At 36.6% G+C, this 24257-nt stretch overlaps 1 protein-coding gene and 1 long non-coding RNA gene across 4 annotated transcripts in view; one reads left to right on the top strand and one right to left on the bottom strand.

The window, feature by feature from the left end:
- Window positions 1-298: 298 nt before the first annotated feature.
- Window positions 299-23183, bottom strand: UBLCP1 (ubiquitin like domain containing CTD phosphatase 1). Its single transcript, XM_010371994.2, has 11 exons — window positions 23061-23183; window positions 17362-17559; window positions 16438-16529; window positions 15992-16077; window positions 15474-15589; window positions 14030-14128; window positions 11751-11788; window positions 11119-11217; window positions 8312-8428; window positions 2977-3104; window positions 299-1413 (listed from the first exon to the last, which is right to left on the bottom strand). Exons 2-11 carry the CDS (start codon window positions 17513-17515, stop codon window positions 1386-1388), a joined length of 957 nt encoding a protein of 318 aa, XP_010370296.1. The 5' UTR covers window positions 17516-17559; window positions 23061-23183; the 3' UTR covers window positions 299-1385.
- Window positions 23184-23219: 36 nt separating this feature from the next.
- Window positions 23220-24257, top strand: part of LOC115896521 — a 31309-nt gene continuing 30271 nt past the window's right edge. For all 3 annotated transcript variants that reach the window (XR_004056428.1, XR_004056430.1, XR_004056429.1), the window contains exon 1: window positions 23220-23329. This is a non-coding gene — a long non-coding RNA (uncharacterized LOC115896521). The remainder of the gene's footprint in view (window positions 23330-24257) is intronic.

Here is a 24257-nt window from a genome sequence, read left to right as displayed (position 1 = left end):
CATTTTAATTGAATCGCTTTGAGTCCTCAAACTCTTCTGCACTGTATATCCTCATAATAACCTGTCACAAAGAAAACAGCATACATTTCTGAAAAAAGGTACTTATTAGAATTCAGTAATTTTATGTATCTGATTAGCTGCTAAAACTACTCCTGAATGTATAAATAGTGATATACACACCTTTAACATCACCATACACATTTAAGTTTTTGCAAGAGATCCTTGCCTGAACATAATGTTCATTTTGTCATTCAACAGAGGTAAAATATCTGTGGTAATATAGAACAGATAATCAATGTTTTAAGAAAAGATATTTATTATTTACACCACTGAAATTAGTCCTGTAAGAACAATATACACCATGTTTCTTTAAAAGGATCAATTCCTTTCAAATACAAGAACTGTATAAAGCAATATTGTCAACACAAAACAGTGGTCACATTACATATCTGCAGGCTTAAGCATTGCAAATAATATATTTTTTTAATCTTATGGCTAGATATTTTCACTGAAACAGTGTTAGCACTTAGACAAGATGTAGCTGGAACAGAACAAAAGCTTTTTGTTCATGCTTTTTAGGAATCAATCAGTGATATGTCCCTTTTAAAAATTTATTGCCTTTAACTGCTTTTATGACAATGGTTTTAGGCAGATTATACTTAGCCACCAAAAAGAGACTCATTTTTGTTCCTTAGTTTTTATTCTTCAGTCTTCTGTTTCTCATACTAAGACAGAGCTGTATCAAGACTGACGTTTTCCAGCTTTACTTGGACATGTACACACATACAGGCCTAACTGAGACCGCTCAGAATTTAGAAATGTAACTAGTGGCATACAGAAGAGAAATTGTGTCTATGACAAAGGAATAAAAAATTCTTGATAATTTTAAGCATAACAAACTGGGTTCTTTGATCAAAAACTTTTTTTTTTTTTTGGTTTTAAAGGGGAAAGCACTAGTTTCAACATGGGTTTGGTCTTAGATTTAGTCAGACAATAACACAATGAGACAAAAACACAAAACATAACTTGTTTCCAAAGTCACAAAATGACATTGTTGAGCATACATTTTTCTCCAGTGTGTGTGTGTGTGTGTGTGTGTGTGTGTTTGTGTGTGGTTGGGGGGTAGGGGGTAGGGGTCAGCAACCAACGCTGGAGAAAATATTTTTCAAGAGTAACAGAATATTCATATAGGGGACAAGCATTTTTTTAGCATATTGCTATCATCTTCAAAAAATATAAAATTAAATTTACAAAAAACTGGAAGACCAAGTATAAGCATTATGGTATTTGCTTCAGTGTCCAGCACTATCATAATGATTTCTAGCATAAAAGCAAGAAGTTCTTGGATCTTAAGTATCTTCAATAACTGTCAGTATAACTTGTAACTACTGTCCTTGCTTCTTTGAGAGATATCTGCAAGAAATACAATAAAGATATCAAAGCTGTATCATGCTAAATTCATGAAGATAACCTAACTTTCCTCCCAAAGGAGTTTATTCTAATAACGAAACATTTCAAGATGAGTATTCTTAATAATCACTTATATCTACCGATTATGTGCATGCACAGTTCTAAGTACAGGTATTAGCTTATTTAGTCTTCACAACAGCTGTAAGGAGTTTCTATTAGAATTATTCCTATTTTACAGGCACAAAGAAGTTAAGCAATTTGTCCAAATTCACACAGCTACAAAGTGGAAGAGCCTAGATTCAAAACAAGGCTCCAGAGGTGGTACTCACTGACTATCACTCCATACTGCCTTACTTCCAATGTGAAGGTCACTCTATTAACTAGTATTGTAACTTCCAAATACAGCTCCAACTCCATAAAGATCTTATTTTTCTTACAGCAAGACAGTGGGCAAAAGATGCTAAAGGTCTTTGATCAAGAGTGTAAAAGATACAAGACATTAACTTACTAAGCAAATGTTTTTCATTTTGTTTAATAGAAATCTACCACTAAATTAAAAATGTGATCTCTATTTCTCACATTTACAAATTACTATAATTGGTGGTGTGGGGATGGGGAAAGAGTTCCTAAAATCAGCAAACTTGAACATGTTTTGCTGGTACAATTTGCTCACTTTGTGGCACTGCACTAAGCATTTACTATCTTCTTGACTCAGTTACATTATCTGCAATGCAAAGATGGGGGTAAAAATGTCTGCTTTGTCTTCCTATTAGGATTATAGACTCTTAGAAGACTTGTGTCAAAGTGATCTGAAAAGTCAAAAGTGGAATCTGAAAAGCCAAAGTGTTATTATTACACAAATAGTTTCTTTTGGTGCTGTATTACTGGAACCAGATCCCTAAAGATCTAATTCCCCCCAAAATACTTGTAATACATAGTAACACCTTCCACTTATCCGGGGGCTTTTCTCTGTCTCAAAACCTTCATGTTTATATGCAACACCTATATAGATTTGTGTATACATTTGAGTTTAGATAAAAGACTGAAAGACTATATACCAAGATGGTAACAGTGGTTATCTTTAAAAAGGAAAATTATGAGTAATTGTTTTTTTTAGTGGGATAAAGTTTTCTACCTTTTCTGCTACACACAAGTTACTTGTAATTTTTAATAAATAAATACATGAAATTTTTACATGTGTTTTATTTTATCTTTACATTATGTTACAGTATGAGAAGAGGGATTACGTGATTCATAAAGGAGTAGCCTACCTAACATCACAAAATAATTTACAGGCGGCATCATCAACATATGCTAGTCTCTCAAGTTCTCTCTTCTAGAAGTATTAAAGAGCTTACAAGAGGTATGTTTATGAACAAGTTAGAGGTTAAGATGAAAGGGGAAAATACTTTCGGGGGTAGATCACTGGATTAGAAAATGTTTTCAGAAGTCACCTATTTTAAATAAAAATTAAGACAGCTATATAAATACTGGGGTCACTGATGAAAAATGATAATTTTTTCTTCATTGATGTAAGAAGAAAATAAATAAGCAATTAAAACTTACCTTTCCCAATATTTGTGATTTAGATCCAAAAAGTCATCTAATTTTGCTATTTCCTTGAGGTACTGAGTTAATTTTAAAAGTTCTTTGTCTTTATCTCGATTTAGGTGCGCTTTCATAAAAGGCCTTATCTATTAGGAAACAAACATTACTCAACACATCACAATGTGATAAGGAAAACTAACAAATCTATACTATCATTTCAATTAGAGTTAATGAGATTAAAATATCACCAAGAACATAAATACTAAAAATTACTTTTATATTAGCTTAAGTAGAAAGTCATGTATAATGTTTACAAATGACAAACTCTCCCACCTATTTTACCAAACATTATCTTTTCAATCTGAACCTGACAACACCAGCTTTCTTATAGCACTTGAATCCATACATAGCTACTCTACTTTGCAAAACTACTTAGCCCTTCCTGCTTCCTATCATTCTAGTTGCTTCTAATTAATTTCATTCATATTTTATTCATAAAAATTTAACCCAAATACCAGCTTGATCTAACAGTAGTGAGATACATTTTAACAATGATGATTTTTATTTTATTTTTCTATTAAATTTTTATATAGCTGATATCATTATACATTTATATAACCTGTTTCCTCCTACACTTTATCATAAGCATTTTTATCATTAAATTCTCCATTAAAATCATTTTTAATTATGCAAGAGTTTTCCATAAAAAGAACTGTCATATTTTCCAAATGTTTAAGGCTGATTTATTTTATGATGAAAAACAGTTTAAAAAGCATTATTTCAAACCACACAAGTCAGAATAATAGACCGAGGTAGGGGGCTGCAATTAGTAAGGAATAACATATCTTGACTTGAGTGGCGGTGCTATGAATGCATATGTTTATATGCAATCTTTATCTAGATTTTTGCATATATCTATGCTTAGAAAAGACTAGAGGACTATACATCAAGATGGTAATAGTGTTTATCTTTGAAAAGGAAAATCATGAGTAATTTTAGTGGAATAAAATTTTTTACAAGAATTACCTTTACAGTTTGTTAAACTATAATCGTATGCACTTTTTCTTATTTTACAGCTTCAATAAAGAATTCTGCTGTTTTGTGAAAGACATCTGCTCAAATATCTTCATACAACTCAAGATAGTCTTTCAATAATTTTAAATTAATTTTAGATAATATGATACAACTAAGAGTTACTTCAAAATATTGAGAGGGAAGTAGGGTATAGAGTAAACAATAACCATCCATGAATTAATAAGCTAACTTAAACTGAATAATATCTACATGGGGGTTTAAGCAATTTTATATAGTTCTGTTTATATTTGAATTTTTCTGTTATCTTTAAAAGAAAATCATACATATTCCTAAAGCACACATATTCTTAAAGCACACATGTAAGCACTGATTTCATCATACTTAGCAAAGTATTAATATATTCTTTTGATTTGGAGAAAATGAAAATTGGTCATTAGTTATTAATTTTACACAGTTAACACTGAAAAATGAATGATATTTAATCACTGTCACTTACTGAGAAGCAAGAACAATGAGTGAGCCCAAAGGAGTCTACTACCATATCTATTAGGCGTAGGGAAGGGTTTAAGTATTTTTTACATACTTTACTTCTGTCAGTGGAAAAACACCACCAGTCTGAAATGGACAGAAGAAAATTTTCCCAGGTGTTCTACTCTCATCAGAACAGCTTGGTGCCAGTGACCTCCACACTGTTAGCGGGCTCCCATACTGCTTGAAGGGCACCAGTCAGAGCTGTCAAAGGGAGTCTTCTCAGAAATCAGCATTTGTGGGAGATACCACTTCCAGAAAGGCAGTGCAGCAGTGCTGTCTCCCAGCAGCATTGAATGTGGGGGATGAAGACGATGCTTTACAGGGCCTTGCTTAGGCCCTGGGGATGGGAGTAAACAGAGGCATGATATGAGGATGTAGTGAAATGAGTTTCTGCATAATCCTGGGTGATATGGTAATGTTTTAAAGTATTCCTTCATTCACTTCCTAAGGACTGAAAGGCAACAGATTAACTTTTAAACAATACATAATGTACTAAAGTGTCCAAATTTAAACAGCAGGAAATTACAGGGTTGGTGGGTAGTAAATAAGATTTTCAACCCAAGGCTCTGCTAAGTTATTTTTACTTTCCAAACATTTGCTCTTAAGCACTATTAAACAACAAAACTAAAATATTCTAATGATTCTGGTTCTAAAATTTAAAATAAATTAAGGGTGAAAATCTATTCACCTAATTGACTTCACTTGCTCCAGTATAACCACTGTTTACTGTATATTTTTAAATATTGATCTAAGTGATCACTAAAAGGACAGGAAACCACCCTCTTGTCTCAGGTCAAGGAAGTATTTTTAGAAACTTAGATCGTCCAGATTAGCTGAATTCTCCTATATCACAATTTCCTTGTATGGACAATAAAAATGGAGTTTTCAGCCGATAAGCTGCTTTATCCGTGAACAAGATTCACATTCTTTTAGTGTAATTCTAAATTCATATTCACAGTACCTTCCATATATTTCAAACCTTATGACTGACAAACTTATGTTTAATAGAACTATTTTCAAAATAAGCAGTCTTATTTTTAAGATCTACATGAAATCTTTGAGATTTCTACCAAGCGCATTATGAAAGCATGATAACAAAACACAGTATTTGAGGATATTTCTCCATTTTAGAACTGTTTCTGGACTGGGCAAAGTCGCTTATGCCTGTAATCCCAGCACTTTGAAAGGCTGAGACAGGTGGCTCACCTGAGCTCAGGAGTTCGAGACCAGCCTAGGTAGGCAATGTGGCAAAACCTTGTCTCTACCAAAAATACAAAAAGTAGCCAGGTGTGGTGGTGTGCACCTGTAGTGCACCCAGCTACTCGGGAGGCTGACATGTGAGGATCACTGAAGCAAGGGAAGTCGAGGCTGCAATAAGCTATGACCATGCCACTGCACTCCAGCCTGGGTGACAGAGCAAGACCCTGTTTCAAGAAACAAACAACAAAAAACCCTATCTGTCTCTATGATGGTGTGGGCATATCTTTAACCTTAATCTTAACCTTTAATCTTTAACCTTAAAAGAGGTTTTCACGAAGTGTTATCTTGGGTAGATTAATTTTATAAAAAAGAGGTTTTCATGGCCGGGCGCGGTGGCTCAAGCCTGTAATCCCAGCACTTTGGGAGGCCGAGACGGGCGGATCACGAGGTCAGGAGATCGAGACCATCCTGGCTAACATGGTGAAACCCCGTCTCTACTAAAAAAAATACAAAAAACTAGCCGGGCGAGGTGGCGGGCGCCTGTAGTCCCAGCTACTCCGGAGGCTGAGGCAGGAGAATGGCGTAAACCCGGGAGGCGGAGCTTGCAGTGAGCCGAGATCCGGCCACTGCACTCCAGCCGGGGCGACAGAGCGAGACTCCGTCTCAAAAAAATAAAAAATAAAAAAATAAAAAAATAAAAATAAAAAAAAAAGAGGTTTTCAATAAAAGACACACAAGGACCACCCGTGGAGCGTCTAAATCTACCTCTGGAATTGGAATTTAGGGGATGGGGACATATTTTTTTTAGGAATTCCTTTAGTGGGTCTACTAAGTATGGTCTTTTAGAAACCCTACTGTAAAGTAATATAAAGAAGTAGACATTTACAATAACATCTCTCCCTGCATCAAGAGATGAATGGAACTCAAATGTTCGTTAGGAAAACAAAGTTTCTTCTAAACAAACATGAAACTAATGATAGTATTTTTTTAAAAAAAAGCTAAAGGTCTCCTCAAAAATTACTCCTTGACCATCATGGGCTCACCTCCTTGCAAGAATAGGTAATAACCATTAGTTTCACAGACAAGTTTACATCAATCACATTTCTTCTCAAGACTCAAGAATACATTTTTGTACCTTATACCTGGTGAAGCACATGTAAGAAAAGCACTTCTCCCCAAACCTTAAACAGAAACCATTAAGGACAACATAATCACTTTTCTTCCAAGTCAATAGTTTTTATACTTGTGGCAATTCACTACCTAGATTAGCATTCTTTCCCTAAAATATCCTCATTGTAAACAAAAAATCAAATCAACAAAAGAAAGGTTTAAAAAATGTACTTTAAGTTTTTCCCTCTTGCCTTTTAGAACTACCAAGGACCCAGCTAGTAGAAAAGTTTAGGATTGAGGATAAAAACATCTCAGTGTCAGGACTGCGACTTCAAATGGAGACTCCATATGCAATAGTGCCATAGTACAGAGTTATCTCTTCCATTTTCATATTGCGCCAACATGTAATCAACTATGGGTACCAGAAACTTCTAAGTTTCAAATTTCACTCTTACCAATTTTACACTGTTACCAAGATGAAATGTCACATAAGATTGAATGCAATTGCATGCTAGGATTGTCACTGACCTAGGAACCAAGTCACTAGAGTTTAACCCAAATTCTGCCATTAGCCAGTTACATACACAATCTTGGGCAAGTCAGGAACTTCTTCAACCTCAGACTGTTTCCAAAGTTAAGAAGGTGGGCAAGAGATGACTGTGGTTCCTTCTAGCTCTAGCAACGTCTAATTCTAAGATCTGTACTTGCCCTCTAGGAATTTTCAAAAACGTCTTTAGTTTCAGTTTAAAAAGAAAAAACAAAGTACCCTTACTGCCATTTCTCAAGCTAACCAGAATGTTTAAAATGCCAAGATTTGTATACCTAAAAAAATAACTAATGATTTTACTTTTGATGCTAAAAGTCAATATTGGGAAGCCCATGTTGCTCCCACAGAGCTAATTAAAAATAAAATACTTGGGCCAGGCACAGTGGCTCAAGCCTGTAATCTCAGTACTTTGGGAGGCCGATGTGGGCAGATCACGAGGTCAGGAGTCCTAGATCAGCCTGGCCAACATGGTGAAACTTATCTACTAAATATACAAAAGTATATACTAGTTCAGTATATATAAGTATCTACTAAATATACAAAAATTAGCTGGATGTGGTGGTGCGCTCCTGTAATCCTAGCTACTCAGGAGGCTGAGGCAGGAGAATCACTTGAACCCAGGAGGTGGAGGCTGCAGCGAGCCGATATTGCACCACCGCACTCTAGCCTGGGCGACAGAGCGAGATTCCGTCTCAAAAACAAACAAACAAACAAACAAACAAATACTTGGATGAACTAGCTAACTATGGAGACATCAATGCAAAAAAGACAAAGGTCAATTTCTACATGAATTGTTCTTAAACTTTTCTTGCCTGTGACGTAAGAATACAGTACTTCCAAAAATATATGAAATTCAACAGTGCTTACTACAAAAGTTCTACCACACAGTCCAGATTACGTGAGCACATAACAAGTAAAAGTATGTCTTACCTTTAGTCCATTCTGTGGGTTCATTAGAAAATTTCTCCCAATGTCATCAAACATAATGGTGTTTTTCTTGCTGTAAAACTCCGAAAACTTTCCCCATATAACACCAAGAGGCTTTACCTTAGAACAAAAGTTTACATTTAACTCAAATTTTATCAATATTTCATCCTGTCTTAAAAGCAGGAATACTGCAAACTGCCTTGCAGAACAATGCCGAAGCGTTCCTTTCCTCCTGTGAGACAGGTGTGAACTAATTATTAAATGCAACCCACTTTAAAGCACAATGCATTTTGCAATACTGAAACTTCTGAAAGGTTGGTTCATGTCCAACTGAACTACACCCATTATAAAACTTTCCATAATTTTAACGTGAAGATTTTGGGTAAAATAGATTATTTAATTTTTTAAAAATCCAAAGTAATTGTTTAGATGTCTGCTATGCAGTCACATGACTTCCTTGGTTAACACATTCCTTCTTAGAGCTTGGGAGTCACATGGAGTCTGCTTTCCAAACTAGAACACCTTAGTCAAAAAAAATGTATTTGGCTCTTTCAATTGATAATTTAAATATTTTGTAGAGGAAAACCTCATTTTATCTTTAACTCAGTGGCACAGGTGCATAATTTCTAGGGAATTTGATTGCTTAACTTCAGAAGCGCCATATTTTACAAATTCTTACTCTTATTTCTGAATTGTTAAACTGAAGCTTCAAAGAGATAATTTCTCATATAGTCTTACCTGTTGGTATTTGTGTAAAGTCTCTGTAAGACTACACAGGAAATAACACTGATTGACTATAGGGAGAATAAGTGGCTAGGTGCCAGGTGAAAGATGACTTTTCATTATGTACTTTATTCTGTTTTTAGTCATTACACATTTGGAAAACTTTTTAAATTAATTTTTAGAAAATTACTTTTGCTGAAGACAAAAGTCTTATGGTATTATGAGAACAGAATGTAATAATAAATATATGAGATTAAGTGGTAATAAATAAATAGTGATAAAGGTTGTCACTTTAAAATTTTTTTCCTCCTATAATTTAATTTGGAGAAAGCTTTTTCCTTCCTATTGTCCTGCCTATTACAAAAAATATTAATGAAATATTTTAATTTACTAAAATTTTACTTTCCTGATTTTGTTTTTTTGCTACTAATCTTGTTTACTACTGAAACAGAAACCGACCACTCCAGCCCTGCGAAATAAGACAAATATATAGGAACTAATACAATAAGCCATATTTTGAGGATTTTTAGCTAACAAAAGCCTCAAGAAATATGACAACAGAGGTCACTTTTTATGACATCCAGAATAAAAATCCTATATCCTCATAAAAAGTGCTGTCATTTGGTAATTAGGTCAAGTACCATATATATGTTCCCCAAAACACAAACTATTTTGTTCTCAATTAGAAAAGTAATATTGCTAACTATAAAAAAAACTTGAAAATACTGAAAAGCACAAAGGAAAATTTTAAATCATCAATAATCTAGTCAGTACCAAGGACAATAACTCAATATTCTGATATATTGGCTTTAGGCATTTTTATAAACAAGAGCAGCCTCAGAGAGTTGACAGGTTCTTTGTTAAACTAAGAGTAATCCTGAACCAAACAAAGGTTGAGAACTATTTTCTAATGGCTTACAACAGTGTTCTCTAAAATACTTCTTTCACTTAAATGTGTCATGAAAATTTCTGAATCATTACATATCCTACCACATCAAATGACGAACCACAGTTCCTTACATAGATAATAGTAGTTTATATATCAAATTCCCTACTGCTGGATATTGAGGATTATTTTTATTCCTTTTTCACTGTTATAAAACATGTTTAACATTTCCCTAAGTAATTTTTAACGTTAAGATTTTGTAAATGTATTATTTTACTTTAGTATATAATAAGTTATCTTTTTGCCAATACATGCAGTATTTACCTTATAGAACAAGTCCCCATGCCCTTAAATCATTCTATTTATGGTTTTCATGATTTTAATACCATCTCCCCTAAGGTTTCCTCGTATCCTAAGTTCTCCTCAATTCCTATTAGTTTGGGTGTTTTTATTTTATTTTTACTTTATTTTGTTGAGATAGAGTCTTGCTCCATCACCCAGGTTGGAGTGCAGTGGCGCGATCTCAGTTCACTGCAACCTGCGCCCCCTGGGTTCGAGCAATTCTCCTGCCTCAGCCTCCCGAGTAACTGGTATTACAGGCGTGCACTATCCAGCCCGGCTAACAGTTTGAGTGCTTTCAAATGGTATGGACTGTGTCTCACTCATCTCTTTATTTCCAACAGTGCCAATCACAGGACCTGCCAGATAGTAGGAACTTAATAATATAAGTAGTTACTTGACGAGTAAAATAACTGGTTAGCCCAACCCTTTTCTCTGATTGTTCTTGTTGCTATTCTCTAGAATCACCCCAAAGTACATGCACCATGATGCATCTGCCTTTATTACCAGTTTCATACAGGGCAGGGTGAGTGTTTTCGTTTGTTCCTAGTATCTTCCTTGATAATATTCAGTATTTTTCTCACCTACTCTGCCCAGTAACATTGTGCTGCCAACAACACAGGTCAATTACGCACAATCACAAGTCCCTTTCTTGACAGTCCTGCTTCAAGATCCCTAATTTTATCATTAAAATTCAAATCTTTTAACCTTAAATACATTTTGCTATGTCAAAACTCAACCATTTTATTATTCACTCAGATGAATCTCTATAGTCTTTCTTTAATTTACTCCATCACTATAAACATAACAAGTACACTGGAAAATAACCATGTCATTAAATAGAAGTAAAATGACTTCTTACGTCTATTAATCCTCTCCTTGGAGTATGTACTGTTATCATAGCAGCACTATCCAACATGAAAGTAATCTTATAATTTGCATTTGTGCTCACTCCCAGCTCCTATAAACACAAATATTCATGAGGTTAAAACATAGTAATATGGAAAATTTCAGATTTTCTGAATATTCTAGCTGCAATTTCTCATAATGCCAACTTTCTAGATCACTGGCCACTGCATCTTGCTGAATAACTAGGAAGTATTTTAGTTTCACTTGGCTAAGTCAATAAACGCGAGACCAAGGAAAATAAACTAGAAATAGATTACTTCCTAATTTCCATTTTAGGAGAATACTGACTCTTTTAAGTATTACACACCAGAGCAAAAGAAGGAAAATAAAATATTATTGTAAAATTAGGAAGAATGTGGGGGAGGGGACAAGCTTAGTTATACTTTTTCTTAAAAAAAAAACTTACGGATTTAGTACAATCCACTTATTAAACACACTTTAAAAAAAACCTCTACTCCCAATAATGGCATTTATCTATATACTAAGTGCCCTCCAGTAAGAATAAAATTAATTCAGTTCTAGAACTTTTAACAAGACAAATGCAGTTTGAAAATATTTTTAAATGGATTGCTTTCTAACACTTACTTTCATTTTAGCTTCAATCCACTTCATATTTGTTGCAGCTAAAACATGAGGAATGATAATACAATACATATGAAAATCTTGAATTTCTTTAAAAAAAAATCTGTATAAATAAGTTTTCTAAGCAAAACTAAAATTTTAAATGCATCAGAATTAACAGTCCCTAGCATACTTATGGTAATTTTCTTTTAAATATTGATAAAAGTAAACTTACTGCAGTGTGTCTTCAAGACAGAATAAATTTTAAACAACTTTTATCTATAAGATACAGGTAACCTATGCTCAAAAGAACTCTGAACCTAGGAAATTTATAAATCAAGACCTAAACTCTCTTTTTAAATCAGCCCTGACACTCTATCACCCAAACTTAAACTCGGGTGACTGGATCACTTTTTTCCATGTTCCTACTTCTAGGCAATGCACAGGTATACACAGCGTCAATATAAGCATATTGTTATGTGTCAAAAGTTTATGTTGAAAACCAGCTAGTTAGGTTCAATGAAAATCTGCATTTTGTCAGTCTCAGCATATTAATGCTCTCTGAGTCTAGCAACTTCTAACAAGAAATCTGAGACAAATTCATAAAGTATACCTGCATCATGTATCTGCTTATTGTCAGACATTAACCAGTTTTGAGATCATTAATACTAAACTTAAATCCTCATCTTTATGTGCTTTCCTGGTTTACTGGACTAAACTATACAGGTACAACCAAGTAAAATGTTTAAAAAGAGAAAAAGCAATTTAATTATTTGAAGTGTGTGTGTGTAATTTTTAAAAGCAAAAGAGGAACCTGAGTTCTCAAAATAAAAAATCTTCAGCATGCACACATACAAAAAACAGAAGAATCACTTTACACATACGAAACTGGTCAGTTGAGCTAAAATTTTAAAGACTGTTGTATCTCCAATGAAACCATCATAAGACAGAAAAAAAAAATTAATTCAGTACTTATTTAGTATCTGCAATTACCAGATGAAAAACAAAAAGACTCACAGCTAATAAAAAGTTTCTAATTATTAAGTAACTATATGTCAGACATAGCACTAGTTGCTATACTGATACTTCTATTCTTACAACTAACCTGTTATATTTAGTTATCTTCATTTCTCAGATAAGGAAACTAAGGCTCAGAGAGATTAAGTGACCTGCTCAGTGTCACACAATAAGAAGAGTCAGAATTAAAATCTTAAGTCTATTTAGCTCCAAAGTGAAGTACTCTTTTCATTGAACTACCACAAAATATCAGTTTATAAAAATAATTTAAATATCCGATTATAAAAGGTTCTCAAATTTTATAAGTCTAGTTTAATAACATTTAAAGCATAAACTTTTTTCTCAAATATCATCTTAGATGTCAAAGTTCCTAAAGAAAAATTTGCTTACCAGCAAGCTTTCTTCACCTTATCTTACTAAACCAGAAAATTATATATTTTGACGATCATTTTAATCTTAACAGCTGTGAACTCACATATTTGTGGGGAGGAGGGATGTAAATCAATGCATTGCTTCATTTTTCAAGAAAATCTTGCTACCAAAAAATGTTAATTGAACTGAATAGTGTGCTTACTATTACAGTAGATATACTTCTTGGAGCAAACTCAGTATCTTATCACAGACCTGTACATGCTTGAAATGGTCCACAGACCACAATTTCAATGTCACTGCTTTAGTCCACATATTAATTTTTCCTTAAGTAATTCAAGTTGCCTTTATTTCCAGAGAACTATATCAGTGTGATTTATTTTTAAACACCTTTTTCCAAGTATTTTAAAACTGGAGTCAGGAAAAAAGGAGAAAGCAAAAGTATTCTGAAGCATCAAGAATTCTACAGCAAGGATCAGAAGGAAAGGCTGGGCATGTTGGCTCATGCCTGTAATCCCAGCACTTTGGGAGGCCAAGGCAGGAGGATCACTTGAGCCCAGGAATTCGAGACCAGCCTGGGTAACACAGCGAGACCCTAAAGATACGTCCCCAGTTTTTAAAAAAAAATCAGAAGGAAAAACTTCAAATCAAGGTGGGGTCATTGGGAAAATTATTTATTTTTATTCTTATACTATAATGTACTCATGTCCTACACTTAAATTAACTATCTCACTGGTATTTGGCAAATATATGTGTAAGTTTATATTATGATACACACTTCATTTTAGAAATTTGCTAAAAAATGAAAACTATTTCATATTTAAACACAGGTCATTTTAAGTCACATTTTATACAGCACAATAATATATGGAACAACCTTATTTCCACAGAAATCTAAGCAAAAAAATACAGCTTACACCAAATAACAATGTCATAATCTTCATAGGCAGATGTTAGAAATTCATGAAGATATGGCCGCATTAACTCTACCCCAGTCTCTGCACAAGACCTGTGGTCTAAAAGAAAATTGATAATTATTAGTTTACCATCATGAACAAGTACCTAATAGCAATTATTATAAAATGTAATATATTATGAAATGTAATATAAACATTCCAGTGCAAACTGCTTCAGACTGAATTGTATTGGCTGACAAAAAGATGTCTTTCAAAACATACAATTTAAAATCCTTAAGATCCAATTTTAGTCGATCAATTTTGCTCAGTTTGCAAAAAGCAATACTGAAAATACAGGCTTAACTGGTAACCTGTAAATTTTTTTCTCACCTAATCTCTAAAGTTTAGATGCTATTTTTTAATAATGAAAAACAAACTATGTCCACTTATACTCACCTTAATCATCTATCTTGCAGATATAATCACATTTCATCAAAATGATAGGGCCAATTAACCAATTAATTAAATTTTTAAAAACTATACATTAACTTTTATTTTAGGTTTAGGTTTAGAAATAAATTCCAATATCAGAAGTTAACTATTTCTTGCCAACATTATACATAAGCGGAACATCTTTCTTTTTCAATGAACACAAAACACTTTTTTTTTTTTGAGACAGGGTCTCACTCTGTCACCCAGGTTGGACTGCAGTGGCACTCCATAGCTCACTGCAGTCTTAATCTGGGCTCAAGTAATCCTCCCACCTCAGCCTCCTAAAGTAGCTGGGACTAGGTTCATACCACCACATCCAGCTAATATTTTTAGTTTTTAGTAGAGTTGAGGTCTTGCTATGCTGCCCCGGTTGATTTCCAACTCCTGAGATCAAACGATCCTCCCACCTCAGCCTTCCAAAGTGCTGGGATACAGATGTGAGCCACTGCACCTGGCCTACATGAGAAATTTTAAATTCAAGAGTCTGCTTGAATATAAACAGAAAACTAGTGATAAAATATCAAAAATAATTTTTTAAATATTCCTTATAAAAAATTATAATCAACAGGAAATCACATGGTTAAATGATGATGCATCCATAAATTAGAACACTGGCCAAAAAAAAAAATGTATATACATATATATACACACACATACATACATCATTCATAATAAACAATATTTTACTGAGATGATGTTCAATCTGTTATTAAATAATTAGAGGAGATCCATACAAACAGTCTAGAAGATATATATCAAATTATTAAGAGTGGTCATCTTTGGGTATCACTATTACAGATGACTTCTTTTTTTGGTTATCTGTATTTTCTACAATGAGCAATTTACTTTTGTAATAAGAAAAGTTTTCAAGTATTTCATGACAACCATGAGTTGCTAAGACAAAAAAAAAAAGAAAAGAAAAAAAGAGTTGTTGTGGGTAACAGAAAATGAAAAGCATCATTAACTGACTTACCAAATAATGTATAATCAACATCTAGTACCAAAAGCTTTTTCCCTTCCCTGGGAGGATTCAAAATTTCCACTTTGTACTCTTTCACTCTGCGAGAAATTTTCAGTAGGTTTTCTTCCCTAATCGAAAACATATAATTAGATAAAATATTCACTTATTCTCACATGACAACTGATTACTTCTTTTTTTTTTTTTTTTTTTTTTGAGACGGAGTCTCGCTCTGTCGCACAGGCTGCAGTGCAGTGGCCGGATCTCAGCTCACTGCAAGCTCCGCCTCCCAGGTTTACGCCATTCTCCCGCCTCAGCCTCCCGAGTAGCTGGGACTACAGGCGCCCGCCACCTCGCCCGGCTAGTTTTTTATATTTTTTAGTAGAGACGAGGTTTCACCATGTTCGCCAGGATGGTCTCGATCTCCTGACCTCATGATCCTCCCGTCTCGGCCTCCCAAAGTGCTGGGATTACAGGCTTGAGCCACCACGCCCGGCCGACAACTGATTACTTCTAAAGCAAAAAGCACTTACCTATTTTCTACTTCAACTACTTCATCTTCAATATCAAAGTCATTAACAACATCATCATTGTCAGGGGGTGGACCTAAGACATCTTCCTATTAAGATGGAAAAAGTTTTGTTTTACCATATTATCCTTAATATAACAAATACATGCATAGCATAAAAATCAAATGAGAAATACAATTTGAGTTACAGAGTCTTTTAAGCCCACACTGGAAAATCTCGACAATTAATAATTCATTATGTATGTTTCCTGGGCAGATTTACCATATTAAAGTTGACCATTTGCACTACTACTATACTTACATAGTTAATACCACATTCACGGTGCGGGTTTTATTTTTCATTGATTGTTAGACTGACAATTTTACCACAATTAAAACTATAATACAACAGTGCAGTATAAATCATAGTATCTTCAAATGGACAAATACTAACAAAAAGTAAACATTTACCAAGCTCTCCTCACGAGTTCCCATCATCATGATTTTAGTATTTGGTTTCAGTTTGAGAGCTCCAAGCTTAACATCATTTTCTGCAGGTTTGCCTACAATACAAGCAAATGACTGTTTTCTCACAGCTGCTGGTTTTACTATTCCGTTATACAAAACCCTACCATTAAAAGGTTTGGTACACAAGTCACAGCAATTTTTGTTGTTTTTGTTTTTCCTACATTAACAAATTGTTTCTGCTGAATTAGTCATATCTAAGACACTAAGAAGTCAAAATTAATACAAGGGTTATTTTCTCCCCAGTTCTATGTTAGATGAACACCTTTATTCAACTACCTAAACAAAATTAATTCATGTTTTATTCTGTTGTTCAAAATGAGTATTACTGTTTTCCAGGAAGCCTTAAAAATTGAGTGCCTAAGAAAACTGTAGATTTACTGTTACTCAAAACTCACTCTTCAATATGATAATCACAAAACACCATAAAAAATGACTTTTAAACTGGATATGAATGCTGCCTGTAATTTTTAAATGTTGTCTTTACTTTTGAAACAGAAAAGATAATTTTGGAAGAGTACAAGGCCCTTGGGAAGAGTACAAAACACTGTGCTAAAAGGCAGATGTCAGAAAATAAATGAGTTTCATAAAGGACTTCTGTGTTAAAGGTTTAACAAGCAAATACCAACTGTCTAAAACATCAAAAGTAATCTTAATAATCATGGTATTTTCAAGGACACTTTAATATTCTCACTTTTACCACTAAAACAATTTTAAGAATATTTCTACTAAAGAAATCGCGAAAGGGAAAGACTTACTAAACAACAGACAGCAAGTATAAATTATTAAACAATTATACTCAAAATAATCATTAAAATCCATAATACTAAAAATTCAATGCAAAAAAACCTGAAGAGGGGAGAGAATTACCTTTAACTTTGAGTCCAAGTAACTTTTGGCGTTCTGGAAGCACTCCTGTAAGGGTCTTGAGAAACTGTTTGAGATCGAGCACAGTATCATCTTCTGAAAGTGTGGTCACTGAATACTCCTGTCCACCCCATTTTACAATGATAGGGAGAGCCATTCTTGAAACATATGAGGAAGCAGCTTTCCTTCAGAAAAAAATACCTGGAAAGAAAGACAAAAAGTGAACAAGTTAAAATAGATACTGTATACTGAAGCCAAACTTTTAAGTTTTATGTGTACACTTTGAGCCCTATTTTACAAATGATGACACAGAGGATTTTTGTCCGTACAAGAATACTACCAGAACACCAAAAGATCCTAGGACTCAAAGTTAAATTCCCCCACACTCCTAATTTTTGGCTTAGAGTTACTACTTTCTAATACTCTGACTCTCACTGTTCAACTGGAAATGTGCAATTATGAGCTACCATTCCTCCTGCTCTATTTGGTCAGGTTGATGCTACAGGCAAGTCCTTCCCTGACAGACCATCAACGTTCATTTAACATTTGAAAGGTAATGTGGTGTAGTTAAGAACACAGACTCTAGAGCCAGATGACCTGGGTTCAGATCCCGGATCTCTCCCACTTAGCTATCTGACTTTGAGAAGTTACTTGACTCTCAGTGCCTAGGTTTCCTCATCTGTAAAATAGGGATGATGATACTACCTACTTCTTAGGGCTCTTATGAGGATTAAATTAATTAACATTTACAAGTTACATAGTGCCTAGCACCTAGTAAACACTACATAAATTAAGTATTGGTTAAACAAAAATCTTTTTAAACTGAAAGTTTATTATGTTCCAGGCAGGCACTGTGCTAAATAAACAGTAAAGAGCCATTATTTGTTTCATATTTTATGAATTGAAGTTTTTACACAATCTCATTAGAGAAAGTAATTTGGTAAGTTTCCCCTCTTTTACAATTAAGGAAACAGCAGTTTTGAGAGGCTATGTAATCTGCACATAGACACAAAGCTAGTTACAGAACAGGTCTTCTAACTAAATCTTAGGTTTCTTCTCCTCCACAATTCTCTCTCTTCAGTTGAAAGTACAAGGGTTAAGACACCAAAGATCAGTGTATTAGCCTGTTTTCACACTGCCAATAAAGACATAACCAAGACTGGGAAGAGAAAGAGGTTTAATTGGACTTTACAGTTCAAGAATGGCTGGGGAGGCTCTCAAAATCATGGTGGAAGGCAAAAAGCACTTCTTACATGGCAGTGGCAAGAGAGAATGAGGAAGAAGCAAAAGCAGAAACCCCTGATAAACCCATCAGATCTCATGAAACTTAGTCACTATCACGAGAATAGCACAGGAAAGACTGGCCCCCATGATTCAATTACCTTCCCCTGGGTCCCTCTCATAACACATGGGAATTATGGGAGATACAATTCAAGTTGAGATTTTGGTAGGCACAGAGCCAAACCATATCATTCTGCCCCTGGCCCCTCCAAATCTCATGTCCTCACATTTCAAAACCAATCATGCCTTCCCAACAGTCCCCCAAAGTCTTAATTCATTTCAGCATTAACCTAAAAGTCCACAGTCCAAAGTCTCATCTAAGACCAGGCAAGTCCTTTCCACCTATGAGCCTGTAAAATCAAAAGAAAGCTAGTTACTTCCTAGGTACAAAGAGGGTACAGGTATTGGGTAAATACAGCCATTCCAAATGGGAGAAATTGGCCAAAACAAAGCAGTTACAGAGCCCATGCAAGTCTGAAATCCAGTGGGCAGTCAAATTTTAAAGGTCCGAAATGATCTCCTTTGACTCCAGATCTCACATCCAGGTCACGCTGATGCAAGAGGTGGGTTCCTATGGTCTTGGGCAGCTTTACCCCTGTGGCTTTGCAAGGTATACCCTCCCTCCCAGCTGCTTTTACGGGCTGGCATTGAGAGTCTGCGGATTTTCCAGGTGCACGGTACAAGCTGTCATTAGATCTGCCATTCTGGGATCTGGAGTATGGTGGCCCTCTTCTCACAGCCCCACTAGGGACTCTGTATGGGGGCTCCGACCCCACAATTCCCGTCCGCACTGCCCTGGCAGAGGTTCCCCATGAGGGCCCCACCCCTGTAACAAACTTTTGCCAGGGCATCCAGGTGTTTCCATATATCTTCTGAAATCTAGGCACACGTTGCCAAACCTCAATTATTGACTTCTGTGTACCCACAGGCTCAACACCATATGGAAGCTACCAAGACTTGAGGCTTCCACCCTCTGAAGTCACAGCCCAAGCTGTACATTGGCCCCTTTCAGTCATGGCTGGAGTGGTTGGGAAACAGGGCACCAAGTCCCTAGGCTGCACACAGCATGGGGACCCTTGTCCCAGCCCACGAAACCTTTTTTCCTTCCTAGACATCCAGGCCTGTGATGGGAGGGGCTGCCATGAAGGTCTTTGACATATCCTGGAGACATTTTTCCCTAGGTCTTGGGGATTAACATTAGGCTCCTTGCTACTTATGCAAATTTCTGCAGCCAGCTTGAATTTCTCCCCAGAAAATGAGTTTTTCTTTTCTTTTGCATAGTCAGGCTGCAAATTTTCCAAACTTCTATGCTCTGCTTCCCTTATAAAACTGAATGCCTTTAACAGTCCCCAAATCACCTCGAGTGCTTTGCTGCTTAGAAATTTCTTCTGCCAGATACCCTAAATTATCTTTCTGAAGTTCAAAGTTCCACAAATTTCTAGGGTGGGGCAAAGTGTCACCAGTATCTTTGCTAATACATAACAAGAATCACTTTTACTCCAGTACCCAACAAGTTCCTCATCTCCATTTGAGACCACCTCAGCCAGGACCTTATTGTCCATGTCGCTATCAGAATTTTGGGCAAAGTCATTCAACAAGTCTCTAGGAAGTTCCAAACTTTCCACATTTTCCTGTCTTCTTCTGAGCCCTCCAAACTGTTCCAACCTCTGCCTGTTACCCAGTTCCAAAGTTGCTTCCACATTTTCGGGTATCTTTTCAGCAATGCCCCACTCTACTGGTACAAATTTACGGTATTAGTCTGTTTTCACGCTGCTGACTAAGACATACCTGAAGCTGGCCAAAGTGGCTCACGCCTGTAATCCCAGAACTTTGGAGGCTGAGGCAGGTGGCTCACCTGAGGTCAGGAGTTCAAGATTAGCCTGGCCAACATGGTGAAACCCCATCTCTACTAAAAATACAAAAAAAATTAGCCAGGTGTGGTGGTGGGAGCCTGTAACCCCAGCTAGTTACAGTTCCACAATGGCTAGGGAGGCCTCAGAATCATGGCGGAAGGTAAAAAGCACTTTTTACATGGCAATGGCAAGAGAAAATGAGGAAGAAGCAAAAGCGGAAACTCCCAATAAACCCATCAGATCTCATGAGACTTATTCACTATCACAAGAATAGCACAGGAAAGACTGGCCCCCAAGATTCAATTACCTCCCACTGGGTCCCTCCCACAACAAGTGGGAATTCTGGGAGATACAATTCAAGTTGAGATTTAGGTAGGGACACAGCCAAACCATATCAGTCAGTAAATACAAAACCCATGGACACAGAACTAAGCACACAAAGATTATATAGTGGCTGCTACTAATGTAAATAACCAAACATATGTCTCATCCTGCATCAAGCTTTCTACTTTTCATAAAACTCATTCCTCCCAGAGTCCAGAGAACTGGATTTTCTAATGTCAACATATTGGTATTTCCAATGCTTTCACTTATTTGATGAAACATTTGATTGCACTCTTCATGCAACTATTAGGACCAACTGCAAGAAAGAGGGCAAATTTTTAATTTAAGCATCCAAAAATAATTTGAGAACAGTGTCTCCTACTAAGAGGCCAATTAGCAGAAGAGAGCACCATAAATTCACTTTTATATTTACTCATATATGAATACAAATATGAACTAAAAATGTATACTTACTCCTATGTTTACAACGTGTTCTACTGAAAACGTAAAGCAAGTGTGTTAGCTTAGGGTAATGTATTCCATTTTACACAGAACTGTAACAAATGTTATATTCTTCAATTAAAAGTGGACCTTTTGAGTTAAACCGAAATACAGTTGAAATACTTTCTGTAAGAGGTAAGAATAAAAGGGAATCCTAACAGAGCTAGAAAGGCAACCAGCACTAATATCGCATATACTGTGATGAGTAGTAGCGCAGAGTTTGGAGTGAGATCATCTGAGTTCCAGGTGACTCTGGACAAGTCATTGCTCTTCTAGACTAGTGGTTTTCAAAGCGTGGTCTCTGGGCCAACCAACAGCATTGACCTCACTTGGTAATTTGGTAGAAATGTAATTGGGGCGGAGAGAAGGGACTTAGGAATCTGTGTTTTAACAAGGTCCATCCTCCTCACCTCTGATGCATGCTCAAATTTGAGAGCCAGTGCTACAGGCTCTTCAATGTTTTCAGCCTTAAAAAAAAAATGCCAGAGGGTATGGGCTTTATATGGTTAATAAAGCACCATTAAAAACGTTATAAAGCACCTATCCCACAAGTGGAAATTCCAAGTTGGCAAATGCCTTAAAGGGCCAAGCAAAACAAACACCATAAAAATTGTAAATGCATATGTCTTTAAGATTTGTTTAAAAGTTACTGAACCTTATTTCATCATTATTAAGACCATTTACACCAATGAAGCAGTGTGACATAAACGCATGAGCTATTTTGCTTTCACATTTAACCTTCTTTCTTAGTATTTTGCATCATTTCAGATCCCATCAGACTTATAAACTGAGAAACGATTTGGGGGGTGGGGGGGAGTGAAGTTGGCAAACCCAAACAAGCAAGCAAAGAACACACTTCTATATGGTCAACCTAGGGTCAAGAATATCTGTTTACGTTCGAGTTCTGCCTAACATACTGCGTTGACTTTGCCTAGTCAATCTACCTCTCGACCTCAGTCTTCTCAACAAGATGAGGCTACTAATATTCACTGGACAGGAGTAGTGTTAAGGCATGAAGTAACCTGTGACAGCACTTTGTAAACTGTAAAATGCAATACGAATAGTGTTCATGATGGAATAACAACATGCTAAACAATTTAATTATCTCACTGAATCTTTACAATCCTGAACCAATAGCTGTTGTCCTCATTATACAAATGAGAAACCTGAAAAGAAATTAAACTTGCCCGGGACCACAAACCTAAAAAGTGGCAAATGAAGAAATTTTAAAGTATAGCAGTAAAAATAACACTTTGGGAATTAATGGGAGGCTAACTTTCAACAATCCCAGCAAAAGGTAACCGTGAAGCACTAAGAATTCAAGGCGAGAACCGCACACCAGCAACAACTGCGAGGTGATGCAGCGTCGGGGGCTGTGCTGACTGATTTAGGGTAGCATCAGGAGGCAGGTGGAGACTCCAGACCAAAAAGGTCGGGATGCTTTCAACAAGGAGGGTGAGAGGAGGGATGGACAAGCCTGAGAAGATGGAGGGATGAAGTCTAGGGACGCAAAACCCACTGGGAAACAGAAAGCCCTAGAAATAGGCGAGACCGCTCGATAGGAGGACAGCAGCCCCCGCGACTAAGTGGGCCGGGGCTAGGGCCCTGGGCGTCGGACTAGGACAGGCACTATCCCCAGCCCGCCGCAGTGCAAGCCACGCCGCGCGGGCGGCAAAGCCACTGTCCCCGAGCCCCAACAGCGTCTCCATGGAGAGCGCGCCAGGGTGCCCCGCAACCCCTCACCTGGAGCGCGGTGGAACCAGCTGCAGCGGACGCAGAAACCTGCCGCTGCGAGACCGAAAGCAACCGGAAGTGAAAGGCGGGACCGGAACCGGCTGAAAAACCGGAAGTGGGTGGTTTGAAACGGAAATGTGCTGAGGACTGAACAGCTGCTTCCTTTGAATCTCTTCGGGTGCTAATCAAATGGCCGCTGTGCGGGATCCCCACAAAGCCACGAAGAAGCCAGGCTTTTCCGAGACTGTAACCGCTGTGCAGATAGCCCCAATCCCTGGGTACTGCTCTCTCGTTCTGCGCGTGCGCTCGCTCTGGGCCGGGAGCGGGTGGGTGCTGCGGCGTGTGACGTCTCTAGTAATGTCGGAACTGGGTGTGCTGCCTTCCCCAGGTGTCCTGAAGTCTTCGTGCGATTGAGGGCTAGGATTCGTGTGGCTATATCATGTTTCGAATGAAGCTTAAAAGGTGATCTTTGAGACTTGAGACTCCTCCATGGGCCCAGGGACAACGAACACTAATAATTTCAGAGACTTAGAATCTGAGGAAAATCTCCAATCTAAGGGGAAACGGAAGAGGGTCAGGAAAGAGAAGGGGCAAGCTTCAGTGACTCAGAATCCAGGAAGCAAGTCTCATAGGAGAGCTGCGATCGAGATTACCATACTGTATCGAATCGTCCCAACCTTCCCATCCATACTTCCATACCGCCTTTCTTCTGAATGCAAGGAAAGCCGGTTACACAAACGCTGATAAAAGAATGTCAGACTTGAAAGGAAATTCAGAGCAGGCCCCATCTGGTCCATATAGCGAACTCCCAGTGAGCACGACGGCAATGTAACTAATTCACGTTTCCCTCTTGGCAGTGAGGGAAAGGCAGCAAAGAGCCAAGTTTTGTATCTTAACAGTTCTTTAGTTAAGAGGCACACGCTATTTTGCATTCTTCCCTACTTTTTGATAATTTTTGGCTGCATTAGTAATGCATATGAGTATCTGCTCATTTAAAAAACTCAAAACTTTTTTTCAGTGAAAAGTATGCCCTTTTCTTCAGAAGAAAGTCTTAATTTAAAAAAAAAATCATTGCCCAGACCAACATTTTCAAGCATTTTCTCAAATCATTTTCTAGGAATAGCTGCATGGTTGTGGGTCACTTTGAAGTTAGGTGCTCATATGTGGGAGAGCTAAAAAAGTTGACTCCATGGAGATAGAGTAAAA

The sequence above is a fragment of the Rhinopithecus roxellana genome, chromosome 3 (assembly GCF_007565055.1).
Source record: "Rhinopithecus roxellana isolate Shanxi Qingling chromosome 3, ASM756505v1, whole genome shotgun sequence".
NCBI lineage: Eukaryota > Metazoa > Chordata > Mammalia > Primates > Cercopithecidae > Rhinopithecus > Rhinopithecus roxellana.
Note: the sequence above shows the minus strand (reverse complement) of the source record. Positions and strands in the feature narration are given on the sequence as shown.

Coding starts and splice junctions, on each gene's coding strand:
- UBLCP1 (XM_010371994.2), bottom strand. CDS start 17,515: ATGGCTCTCCCTATCATTGTAAAATGGGGTGGACAGGAGTATTCAGTG. Junction 16,530..17,361: donor ACTTGGACTCAAAGTTAAAG/GTAATTCTCTCC, acceptor CTTGTATTGTAG/GCAAACCTGCAGAAAATGAT. Junction 3,105..8,311: donor ACCCACAGAATGGACTAAAG/GTAAGACATACT, acceptor GTTTCCTAATAG/ATAAGGCCTTTTATGAAAGC.